At 44.2% G+C, this 13,390-nt stretch overlaps 1 protein-coding gene across 2 annotated transcripts in view; it reads right to left on the bottom strand.

Moving 5' to 3' along the window:
- CACNB4 (calcium voltage-gated channel auxiliary subunit beta 4) overlaps positions 1-10,057 on the bottom strand; it is a gene marked incomplete at its 5' end in the record, with an annotated part of 200,315 nt that extends 190,258 nt beyond the window's left edge. The window contains 2 exons of one of the 2 annotated variants that reach the window (XM_081142738.1): positions 9,305-9,388; positions 9,845-10,057. In XM_081142738.1, coding sequence (XP_080998864.1) covers positions 9,305-9,388; positions 9,845-9,904 — 144 coding nt within the window. Of the gene's footprint in view, positions 1-9,304; positions 9,389-9,597; positions 9,791-9,844 lie in introns of those variants that run through there. The other variant, XM_081142739.1, reaches the window with a different exon arrangement.
- Positions 10,058-13,390: the final 3,333 nt, after the last annotated feature.

The following is a 13,390-nucleotide window of genomic DNA, read 5'->3' as shown; positions in this document are numbered from 1 at the left end:
CAATACCAAATGAAAAACTGAGCCTTTGCTACCACAAGGTATCCCTACAACACAGAGACCAAAAGAATAAAAAATATCCCCCAAACTAAATCACCCCTCAAGCTTCCTGAAATTAGCAGAGAATGTTTGCAGCTGACCTATTTCTTTCCCACACGACTATGTTGATAATTGACTTTTGTCCCCCAGGGAAGTGCTCAAATATAATTGAGCAGCACCTGCCGCACAGAGAGTACAGCTCTATGTACCCAATAATTCCCATAAATATTGTATTTAGCTTAGGACTCAAGCACTCTGCTTTCTTCTTAATTGTATCTCTCAAGGAAGAAATATTATAATTATCAAAGCTGAGTTATTATGAACATCTAGATAAAATAAAAGAAATATTTTGAATTATAAGTACCCAAGACATTTCTATTACTAAAAATTATTGAAAAAGATGGCAATACCCACTTAACTGCTCTGACAGCTTTCTTTAATCCTGTCGCTCTTTTCCCATTATATAAATCCTCTCCTATAGATGACAGCCACTCAGTTTTGTTCAATCCTGAGGACAAGGAGGACAGCGCCAGGGGGCTGATTTCCATGCAGGTCAAAAAACTCAGCTAAAAATGACCTAGGACTGCAGCTCCAAAATAAATATACATATGATCCACCCCATTCAACACCACCACTTGAAAAGTATCTGGGACATAGGCTTAATGCAAGTCCCTTTCCACACACAGGCCAACGTCTGCACATTTATGCCAGGGGCTATAGCTGGGAACCCTCAGCCGGCGTAGAGAATATGTTAAAAAAATCTGAAGCCAGTCACAAAAGATCATATATTATTGTGTGATTCCCGTTACATGAATAGGCAAATCGGACTAAGGCTGGGGGTGGGAGGAAGCATGGGAAATGACTGCTAATGGGTTCAAGGTTTCTTTGGGGAAGATAAAGTGTTCTAAAATTAGATTAAGGTGGTAACAGAATACAGCCTCTGAATTCCTGAAAGAATGACTTCCCCTTTTCTGTTACACACACACACACATACACAATGAGGCCAAATAAGAAAGTCATGCCTACAGAGCACTCTAACCTTAACAGTGATCATTTTATCCACCTGTTTGATTTGGAAATATAATCAGCACTTGAGTTTTAACATTAGCACTGGGCCATTCGAGAAGAAAGTAGGAGAGTATGATAAATTCATCTCTCTATGCATAAGTTACTATGCATTCCCATTACTGCTGGTCTCTCCTGTATTAAAAAAAATCCAAAAAATTTCCTAATTTAAAAATAATACAATATTCAAACTCAGTGACATTGTAAAAGTTTACCATTTCTGGTGATTCTGATCACCAGGAAAAATGCAGATTCTTTTCAAGTTTATGTTTACAAATATTTCCTCTCAAAACATAGACTACTGCTATAGAAATTAAATTGCAACCCTGGACAAATATGCTCCAGCAACAGAAAAGAACATAAAATGAGAAATAAAATAGGAATGGTCTGTCATCCAAATGATCGCAGTGAAATTATCAGAAAGTTCCAGTAAAGTCGCCTAAGTCTGACAGCCCCTCCCTCACAATACTTTCAGTACCTGACCTACAAGTGCTGAATGCCATCCCTTCCGATCCAAGTAATCACCTCAGCTCTGTCTATGTAATAAGAAAGGACACGTTAAAGAAAATGGGCAAGTTTGCAGAGGGGCATGTTTACTACAGTTAAAATGAGAACTACCTTCAAGGAATTTCACAGTTCAGCCTATATTCAGGCCAGGTGTTGATAAAACACCAGCCTTATCTATTTCTAAAAAATGACAGCACATGGCTTATCATTATTGTTACCTGGAAGCAATAAAAGTATTCCCTTGAAATGGAATCTATAATTTAGCCTTTTCATTAATTCAGGCTTCTAGTGCTAATCCCACCCCCTCTCCCTGACCCTGTTCACATGGTTAACTCCATGTAAAGTCCTTGATGTTTTGCTCTGTAGTCTATAGCTTACCTTCTTTCTAGGACAAAGAGTGCTGAGTTCTACCTCAGTGTTTCCTGGTTCATGAAGTACCAGGACATGTAACTGTGTGAAGGCAGGACAATGCTGTCTGCTTAAATCAGAATGTGTGTTTATGGGGCTGCCCTGGAAATAACAGCCTAGCTCTTCTTGAGACATCAACTTGATGACTTCTAATCTGAGAGGTATCCTACACACAGTGTGTGATTGCAGATGGCTAAGAAGCACTCTGCACAGCCCACAGAGGAAATATTGGCCAACACCTGGGGTCAAAAGAAATGAAAAGCATCCAGGGGCTGCGCCTGCACCAGGCCCACCTTGCTGAAGGAAGGGCTCCGAGGACCTCTGTTTCTGAGGCCTGAAACCCATTCTAAGCAAACACATCCCTCCTGGGAAGGAAGCTCAGGAGAAGGGGGAGCAAGCAGAGTGGCACTGCTTGCGGTCCTAGGAAGCACTCTGTTCTAAAATGTTGCTTAAAAAGCACGCAGAGGTCAAACATGGAGAGCAACAAGCGAAACAGGGGCCTCATGTTCACTCCCCACATGTCTGTGGATGGTTCCCAGAGTCGTCAGTGAATCTGGGGGACTTACAAGCCTGCCTGCCCTGGTTAGGTTTTATGCTTTCTTCTGAGTCTTGAACTGCAGAAATGAGACCAAGAACGGACCAAACTTGCAGGAAGACAATGAGCTTGGACAATGCCACCACCTCAGCCAGAAAAGATGGGTCTGAACTAGATTTGCTGGGTCCAGCTAACCCCATTGAGTTAGTAGACTCACCAGGACTAAAGAGACCAGTTTCTACAACTCACTACTCCACGTGTTTGACTAAACTGCATTCTCTCAGCTCCACCTTTGCTTTTTACCTTCATAAGGAACAGTCTCTGCTCCTCGATACCCAGGGATCACACTGTCTGGGGCAGCACATGGAGTAACTAAAGAGAGAGGACCACAGCAAAGCCAAGGTCATTTTCTTATGTTTCCACACAGCATCGCATAATTTTCTAGAAGTATTAAGATTTGAATCAGAATTTATCCAAGTTTCAATAAAATGCTACCATCCTAAACTGAGGGTAAACAGTACTTGCTTCTACAAAATGACATTTAGGGAACTCTGTGTGCCAAAATCAGAGACTTGGAGAAAGCAAAAATGATTAGTTAACTGGTTAGCGCACAGTAATTAGATTTCTCAATCAGGAGCTTCATCAATTCAGTTCCACTTACTCACAAAAGCAACAATTTGCCACGAAAGGCAGAGTTCTTTCTTGCTCTATCAGATCTCCATTTGGGAAGGTGCATTCCAGAGAAAACTCACAAAGGAAACAGGTATAAACTTTTCCTTAAAGTTCACTGTAACTGGATCATACCATTGAGCAAGGAAGTTCTACTTACAGAGCAAGTAAAAACTTCCAATTTTGCGGATGAAAAATGATTCATGAGCATATTCCATGCAACAAAAATAAAATAATAGTTGTGCCAGTCCTGGCCTGTTTCCCTCAGATTTCTTACTCCCCTTTCCCTGCTGTGCTTTCTATCTCAGGGGGGCAAACCCTGCAGGCTGTTTCCCAGGCTCCCCTGTGAGCTCACTTCCAGCTGGGCTCAGCCAATGGGAGGCACTCCAGAGAACTGGGGAATGAGGGTGTGGGTTGAGGGTAGAAAAAAGGAAGAAGCCAGAGTATTTCCCCCCTTTCTTTCCACCTCAAATGGCTTCTTTGGCAGAGGATGTATCTCCCCTGTGTCTTTCTGTTTTTTAATTGAGGTGTAATTGACAAATCACATTATATTAGTTTCAGGTGTACAACACAAGGATTCAGTATTTGTATACATTACAAAATGATCACCACAAATCTAGTTAACATCCATCACCATTCATAGATGGTTACAACTTTTTCTTATGATGAGAACTTTTAAGATCAACTCTCTTAGCAGCGTAGAAACTAACATCTACATTTAGTTTCTAACCTCTCTCATCACCTGTTTAACCATGTCTCTACATACAAGTCCCTCAGTTGCAAAAACTCAAGTAGTTTTGTTTCTTGGTTAGACCCTGGGTAATACAGTGACTAGTAAATAAGTAAACAAAACGACGCAAACAAAAAAAAGCTCTGTGTAACCATGAACAAGGCAAACAAAAATTTCATCCCATGATAAAACTGGGAGGGAAACACTACAGTCTCCAGATTCTCTGATTGTTGCTTTGCTCTTCACAATAACCATATAAATTCAGAGTATCTCTAAGACCCAAGAGGAATAAGCTCCATTGCCCTTTCACATGTCCACACCTATGTGTGTTGTATGTCTGTCTTGATTCTTAGGGGATGAAGAGCATTGTGGTGGAAAAACTGTACAATCTGAGACTGTCTCACTATCAATTGGTGTGACTTTGGTCAGGCCTTCATGTCCTCTGTTTTATTCATCTGGAAATGGGGAATTGAAGCACTTTCCCTCTGCAATCTCCCCCGTTCTAAAATTCTGTGAATCTAAGTTTATAAATAAATTTTGCATATGTATATATGCCTCTAGGCATATGATTATTCTTAGAGCTATGCACAAAGCGTATACACCTTCTGTTGATGAATTTGCATTTCACTGGAGAAAAATTTGCATTTCATCAGAAAAAGGTTTCTATAATCAGTGCTCAAATTATAACCCAAAGACTCCTTTTGCCAATGTGTTTTATTATAGTATCAACTTAGTATCTCAATATGTTTTAGCTCTTTAAATACAGTGTGGGTTCATTGAATTATTGTAATGATCATTTGATTAGCATACCTAAAAAAACAGAAGGTTCCTTGCTCTAAGATAGATGGTTCCAAAGATGACTGCAACAGTATCTTCTGTTCTACATGCTCTTTCGTAAGGTGATCTCGCTGCACCCCATCAAAATATAGAGCCTATTTACCCTCCCTTTAGAACTAGGCTGGCCCTTTGGACAGACTGACTTAGAAACTGGAATAGAAGTACTGTCAGAGAGCCTTTGATACCAGGTATTACTAAATCTGCACGTTCAGCCTTTCTTGCTGGAGATGCTCCTTCTAGGAACCCAGCCACCATGGAAGCTCAAGCAACCACAGAGAGGGCCGGTAGAGGAAAACTGAGACTCCTGCCAAAAGCGCTAGTTCAGTTCTCAGCCAGCAGTCAGCACCAACTGCCCAACCACCTGAGCTATTTTAGACCTTTCAGCCATGCTAGTGCCCAGATAACATCTCATAAAGCAGAACTTACTGGTCAGCACACAGAAATTAAAAAAAAAAAAAGGTGTTGTTGCTTTAAACCACTAAATTTTGAGGTTTGTTAGGAGGCAGTTCCTCCCCATTAAACAAAAAGTTTAATGTGGAAGCAGAACTCCATGCCTAAAATATGTCAAGGTAGTCCTCTATCCATCTGTTTCTTCACTCATTCAAGTGAATACGTATCTATTGAACATCTACTATGTTAAATGCTGAGGATGGAAAGGAGACCAAATGCAGACATGTCCCTGCCCTAGTGGAACTTATTATCTGGAAGGGGAGAAAGACATTAACAGAGAAATCTAACTACATGTTCAATTATAATAGTGGTACTACTGAGAACTGGCATAAAGAATTCTGGGATGAGGTGCAGGGTTAAGGAACTGACCTCATCAAAGGAGATTAGAAAAAGAAGTGATGACTAAAGTTAGGTCTCAAGGAAGATTAAAAGTTAACCAGGCAGAGAGGAGAGCAGGAGCCCTCCTCAGTATGTGCAAAGGGCCTGTGGCAGGAGGGAGAGTGGTATGTTCAAGATTTGTGTTGAGAACTAAGAGATCTGGGCTCAAGATGAGCCTGGTAGGGGCCAGGTCTTCTAAGGCTTTGCAGTCCTCACTCATAAGGGCAGACTTAACAAGGAAAGGTCAACCTACCAATCCCACTCTGATCAGATTTTCTCTTCAAACCCCAGTGGGAAGAAAGCTGGGAGTAACCCCAGTGAGAGTAACCTGAAGAACTCCACCCATGGGTATTTCAATGCCCAGCACACATGGGCGTTTTGCTCACCCCCTCAGTCCTTACTGTACTGCTGTACACTATGCTATACGTAAACAGTTCCTTCCTATATACACCTGTATCTCCGTAACTACTCTATAAAATCCGGTAGGTATGGGGCTGTGTCCCACTCATCTTCTGCATTCCTCTTTCATAGTATCTAGCAAACTGCTAGGCACATGGCAAATGCTTAATAAGTGTTTTCTAAAAATGTAAAACATGAATAAATAATCCATTCTTAAAGAGCCTGTCAGAAGTCATCTCCTGAGAGAAAATTCTACAGCCTCGCTTAGAAAGCCATTCCAATGACAGCAACACTCTTAGGAAAGCCTTGCTGTAAAAACTCATTCTTTTTCTTTTACTTTTTTTTAAATCCTCACCCAAGGACATGCTTAGGGAGAGAAAGGGAAACAGAGAGAGAAACATCGACGTGAGAGAGAAACACCAATTGGCTGTCTTCCATATGCGCCCCAATCGGGGATTGAACCGCAACCCAGGGATGTGCCCTGACCAGGAATCGAACAGGAAACCTTTCAGTGCACAGGGCGATGCTCAACTGAGCCCCTCCGGCTGCCCTCAAACCTCATTCCCTTCTCATTGTAGCCAGTTCTTGGGTTTCATCTTCAATGAAGACCCGAGAACAGTCCATCGCATTTCTAAGGAATGCCTTTGTGTACAGTTTGAAGATCATTACTGGGTCACCCCGAGCGCTCTCTCCTTTCAACTGACAAAATACTTTCTCTTCTCACCTTACCTCAAAGAAACCACTTAGTTGCTCCCTGGGTCCACTCCAAAGCATCCATCCCTCCTAAATGTGGAGGCCAGCAAGCTAGTAAACCAGGAAACAAGGTCAAGGACGCCTGAGAGACTTTGTGCACAGTCCTCAGAGTAGGGACATGCTCTCTCTCACTCTGCTTGCTTTCAGGCCGACTCACACGTATGCACGGGGAGTTGTGTGCACATACTTATATCAGTGCATGTATACACACAAAACACTGCCATATTTTACCAGCTCCAAGAATAAACATTGTTTTATTAAGTGAGTTTGCCAACTGTCCTGTTCTTCACCACCAGCCCAGTCTTACCCATCTGATTTGGCACATCAATTTTTTTTTAGCAAAAGTTTCCTTTCCATATATTTGTAAATAATATGACAGAGAAATGAGCAGCACTATTTTTATTGGTATCACCACTATCTTCTTCATGAGCAAAAGCATCACACAGACTGGAAAATATCACCAAGAAATTCCAGCACTCTAATGCATCAAGAATTATAATAAATTGCAGGTCGTTCAACAAATAATGAGGCTCTAATAACGAAGAGCTGTTGTGCTTTAAAAGGTTACTTTAGCATTTGGGTGAAAACTGTTCAGTTTTATTTCAAATAACACACTGTTAAATTTCATTTGCAATCATTTTTCATATCTTTTCAAAGAAATAAAATTCCTTCGTTATTTTTATTGCAACCATTATAGAAATCTGTATTATGCTATTTAAATGAGATCATGTGTAGAATACTTACTGCACTGTAAGTGCTTACAAAAATTATGTATTTTTCTTGCAGAATAAATAGGAAGAGTGTGTATATATATGATTACAACTAATTGCTAAATTTAAATTAGACCATTTTATTAAACTTACAAGTCCCAGTTTCAGAAAAACTTATGAAATATATTTGTTCTAAAAATCTGCATTGGTTTAAATTACTCCCAAAATTATTTGCCATGCAACACTTTTCATATTTTTACGGCAACACATACCAGTACATTTAACATGAACCTCTACATGTATTATCTCACTTAATCATCTATTGGAGCAAATTGAGGAAAGAATAAGATTAGAATGAATATTGTTTTGTTTGTGCTTGGGAGAATAAAGCATTAGTGAAGTGATGGTATAGATGAACTCAAAAGTTTTAGTCAAACAGTTCATGGAATACGCCACTGTATAATTAGTATTTCTAAGAATTTTGCAACAATAAAACTACAAAAATAGGTAACTGCCAAATAAACAAGAATAAGATCTCAGTCACATCACTAAAAAAATTTTTAAGATGAAAAATATCTTTGCCTTATCAAATACATAAATAATCCAAGCACAGCAAAGGGAACAGAATGTACTTTTAGAATGAATTCAGAATCCAAAATACTATATTTATTTTAATAATGCTCACCTTAGTGCTCAGGGAATTAAAGAGAAGTAGTAATAATATCTGTCTCTGGAGAAAACGAGTATCTACATAATAAATATCTAATTATGCTTTGAGTCCAATTTTGAGTCTAATGGCCATTCAACATGAATAACCCGTTCAAATTGATGAAATAATCTCTAAAGAAACACAGCAAAGCTGTTATCATAGGTTAAAAACACATCACACAAAGCTCCAAGCGACCTAAAGGGAAAAGAACTTGCCAAGGTCACTCTAGCAGTCCACAGTGGAGCCTGGGATAACAGCGTCTTGGTGCAATGACCAAAGTCCTCCCAGGTCACCCTTACCACACACACCTTGACAACTTCTGCTCCAAAAAGAGATCAAGGTGACTCACTTTTTTTTTTTTTTTTTTTTTTTGCATGATCTCCCTAGCACCCAGCAGCTATGTAGGGGTGGTTTCATTTACAGCACATGCACAGCACGAAAATTAAGGACCCATGTCTTGGGTCAAGATAAAAGGCACCTAAACCTAAGCATTCCGTTTAACCTGCGATCTTGGGCACACACAACGCGCACGAGAACCACGCAGAAGAAAACGAGCACCAAGAAACAAACGCTAAGCGTCTGCCCACCCAGACCCCAGGAACCGAGTGTGGGCCTTCGCTTATTTCGATTTAAACAGAGCCAGCGCTCTCCCTAATTTAGAGAACCGAGGAAGCGGCCCCAAAGTGAGACCTAACTTTCTCCTCTAAGTGTTTTTCTCGTGATGAGAGCTCGGAGATCTGTCCCAAGACCTCTCCTAGACCTGAAGAGTGCTCGAAACAGAAGAGATCCCCAACGCTCAGCCGACTCAACCGGGCGCCCGGCCGCGCGGGCTCCGACCGCTCCTAGCCAAGTTACACGACTTAAAAGACGTTTCCCCCACGCACCGAGGATGCAACAAGAAACACCCGCGTCTAGAGTCAGCGTCCCGCAGGTCCCCGCCAACTTGCGCCCACAAGCACAAACTTCCTTCGGGCGGCGCGGCGACGCCGGGACCCGAAGACTTGGCGAGCGGGGGCCGAGCGGGAAGGACGCGGCAGGGGCGTGCGGCGTGGCGACCCGCGGCTCCCGCGCCCGCTCTCGGCCTCCCGCCCCACCTGCGCCCCCGCGCCGCCTCCTACCTGTCTGAGGATGAAGCTCGTGGAAGTGGTGCTGCCATCGGATCTTTTCAACCTGCTCCTCCGCGTCGTGGTGCCTCGGGCCACCTGGACTCGTTACACGGGGCCAGAGAGAAGCGGGTGAGGACCGCGGCGTGGAGCCGGGCGACCACCCCCAGCTAGAGTCTCCCCTGGGGTCCCCCGGAGCCCGCACCCAAGTCTCCTCCGCTGCTCCCAGACCCGGCCCCCGCCCCCCACCCATTCCGATCCTCGACAACTGAAATGATGGCCAAGGGGAGCAGCCCGCGGGCACCCACCACATCCATTAACAAAGACTCTCAGGGTGCGGGGTCCGAGTCCCCGGCATCTGCTGGGGAAGGCTGCGGGCTCCGAAGCGGGAGCGCGGACACCGGACGAGGTGAGGAGGAGGAGGAGGAGGAGCGGGAGGAGAAAGGGACGTGGAGGGGGTGGGGGAGAGGCCGCCGACTCCCAGGACGGGCCCCGAGCGCCGGGCGGGAAGGCGGGGCGCCGGCGGGCGGCGGGGGAGGGGCGGAGGGGCGGTACCTGCGAGGTGGGCGAGCGCGGCCCGTCCGCGGCGCCGTTCTTGGCGTAGGAGGAGGACATGGTTCACGGCCGCATGGCCAGCCCGGGCGCGGTGGGCGGAGGGCCCGCGAGCCCCCCGGGCGCTCGGAAGCGGGGGAGGGGGCGGCAGCCGGACTCCCCCACCGCGCTACGGGACCGCGCGGCCGGCCGCTCCCGACCCGCACTTCTGAGAGCGCGACACCTTAAAGGGACCGAGGCGCGGCCCCCGCGCCCGCGGCGGCGTCCGGGACAGCGCCCCCCCCAGGCGCAGGGCGCGCGGAGGGGCTGCTCGGCACCTCGCCCCCCAGAGCCGATGGGGAGAGGCGCTCCCCCCCCCACCCAGCGAGCGCCTCGAAGAGCTTTCCAGAGGATGCAGGGAGGGGGGAATGGAGGGTGGGGGTGGGAGGATTAAAATAGTCCGCACAGTTTAAAATGAGACAAAGGTGGCACGGTTCATGAATCAGGACTTGGGGAGGGCCGCTGGCGCGGGGTGGCGGAGTGGGAAGCGCCGACGGTGTGTGCGGGGGGGGGGGGGGGGGGTGCGTGTGTGTGTGTGTGTGTGTGTGTGTGTGTGTGTGTGTGTGTTTGCTGCACTGGAATTTTAGAAGGGCAGGTGCAGAACCTTCCTTCCTAGACTTCACTCAGCAGCCCACTGTGATAAGAGCATGGGGTTTCGTGGCTTGTTTTTTGTCCGTGTTTGGTATGGTTTTTGCCAACTCTGGCCTCAGAACCGCGAGCCTTAGACAGCCAGGCAGCCTGTGGACCTTGGCCGCCGAGTGCGACGGGAGGTGCAGCCCCGCTGGAGAGCGGCGTGTCCTAAGGAGTTTTGAAGGTCATGGTAGACCTAAAAAAGCAAGAGTTGGCCACGTGCCTCCCATTTCTACGTGGATAGCTGTTATCAAGGGAGGAAACTCATCCATAAAACCATACACAGTCTTTGCCGTTGTTGCAACCCTGGGTTTCCTTCTGCAAATACATAAAAGTGATTAATTTGAGATCAAATTAAGCCAATTGTGGAGAGGTGGAATTTGAAGTAATAAGAAGAGGGAAGAAAATATATGCGAGTTCAAAAATAAAAAGACCCGTTTAACTATAGTTACTGCATGAGAAATCCATCTTTAAAATATGCATAGTATCTTAAATCACTAGATCAGCCCATGTCACATTGCATTCCAGGATTTTTTTAAATGGAAACTGCCATATTTCTTTTAAAAATTGGTTGGCATTATTGAAGTCCTGATTATATCTTACTATTCACCAGACACTTATGTCCATTCCTACCCATTTCACTTAATCCAGACCTTTCAAGTAGTCTAATAACTACTCTCTTTGCCTCCAGGCTCTCTACTGCCTGCACATGCATGCATGTGAATGCACACCACACACACACACACACGCACACACGCACACACATTTCGATCTATCTATACACTGCAGGCAAAGCCATTTTCCTAAAACCTCTCTGTCCCAGTCACTCTTCTCTAAAAAGCACGTACTGTTCTCAGCAGCCCACAAGATAGGGGCCAACCAGCCAAGCCTTCCTCTCCCCTGCTTTTCTGGGCACCCCCTCATTTCTCCAACTTGATCTCTCTCCATACAGACCTTTAGGCAAGCAGGCAGGTCTGCACAGTATTGCTTCAGCATACCAAATACAATCCCACCTCACCCCTGCCTTGGAATGTGCCCTCCCCAACACACACACACACACACACACCCTGAATCCTGCTCTCCTCCAAACCTAGCTGAGCTTGTTCTTCCTCCAGGACTGACCACTCCAGTGCTGAATAGTTTCTTGTGCCCCTGAAAAACGGGAGTATTTCTTCTCTGGGCAATTAATGTAGGATGCCTTAGTTTATCAATTCTTTTAGTGAAAATCTGATTTCTGAAATACATTTTTAGCTTTTCTATTCTTCTACCTCACATATAGTAGACATTCCATAAAGATAATGGTGTGTCTGCCAATACAGAACTCCTGCTTTGTTTAGGGCCAATTCAATCCATTTTTAGTTCTGAGCCATTCTCATAGGTGACACTTAATCAATACTATAGAGAATGAATTATTACATGGGCACTGGAATTTGAGCTTCCTGGTTTTCCACTGCCCACAGTCTCACTGACTTTGAGTTATCAAAGAAAACTCTATAGCCTGGCCAGCATGGCCCAGTGGTTGAGTGTCACCTCTGAACCAGGAGGTCACAGTTTGATTCTCAGACAGGGCACATGCCCTAGTGGTGACTCCATCCCCAGTTGGGGGTGCGCAGGAGGCAACGGATCAATGACTATTTCATCACTGATGTTTCTCTCACCCTCTTCCTTCCTCTCTCTGAAATCAGTAATGTTATATGTGTCACCTCAAATTTTTAAAAATAGCTGGCTCCCTGACCAGAATGTAATCAGTATAGGTCACTGACTTGCTGTAAAGGTACCGGAAAGCCTTTATTTCCCTCTTGGGGATATTAAATGGTGTAAAATAAGTTCAAAGTCAACCTCCATTCTTCCGTAGGCTTTGTGGGGAATATGCATCCAGTTTTGTTTCTCCTGTTCCCCCGCTTGCCTTTGAACATCTCCCTTCAACACCCACTGCTCAAGATGGGCAGAAGAGTGGACAGCAGATGTTGAAGTTAGCCCAAGTTATAACTTAACACCTCTGGCATAAAGAAATCTATTACTGAAATGTAGATATGGTGTTAGGACCACAGACATTTGTCTCAGAAATCTAGTGACAATTTTTATGAATCTTGTTTGGAGTGCTTGGTACTCATTTCACTGTAGGCTTTGTTTCCTAGAGCTGCCCTAGTAAAGTACCTCAAACTGTGGCTTAAACAACATGAATTTCTTCTCAGTTTTATAGGCTAGAAATTTGAAATAAAGGTGTCAGCAGGACCAAGTTTCCTCTAAGGCTCTAGGGAAGACTCCTTGCTTCCTCCAACTTCTGGTGGCCCCAGGCAGTCCTTGGTTTGTGGCAGCTTAACTCCAATCTCTGCCTCCACCTTTACATGCCATGCCGTTTGTGTCTGTCATCTCTTCTTATAAAGACGCCAGTCACTGGACTTAGGGCCCACCCTAGATCCAGGATGATGTCACCTCAAGATCCTTAATTAAACGTACAAAAACTCTTCCCATAAAAGGTCACATTCTGACATTCTGGGTGAACATGAATTTTGGTGGGACACTACTCATCCCATTACACTATGTAAGCAACGTAATTTCTCTTTTTGATACAGTAAGGTTTTTTTTAAAAAGTCTAATTCAAATTAAGCTTAGTAAAATTGAATAATTCTCTTATTCAATCTTTTTCAAAGATTTCTTTAAAAAAGAAATCTTTAATCTTCAAAAGAAACTAAATCTAACAACAAAAAAACCCTTAGAATTGAGTCCTCCCTTTATTGACTTAAACTGATGTAAGCAAATAAGAAAAATGTCTTTTGACAGGATAGACTGGTGCTCTATCTTTGTAATTTGTTACTTACAAAAATAAGTTCAGCTTTGTCATTGTAACAATTCAATAAATCCTCTCCTAGAAGTCAG

Source organism: Miniopterus schreibersii, assembly GCF_964146895.1.
Source record: "Miniopterus schreibersii genome assembly, chromosome: 7".
NCBI lineage: Eukaryota > Metazoa > Chordata > Mammalia > Chiroptera > Miniopteridae > Miniopterus > Miniopterus schreibersii.
Note: the sequence above shows the minus strand (reverse complement) of the source record. Positions and strands in the feature narration are given on the sequence as shown.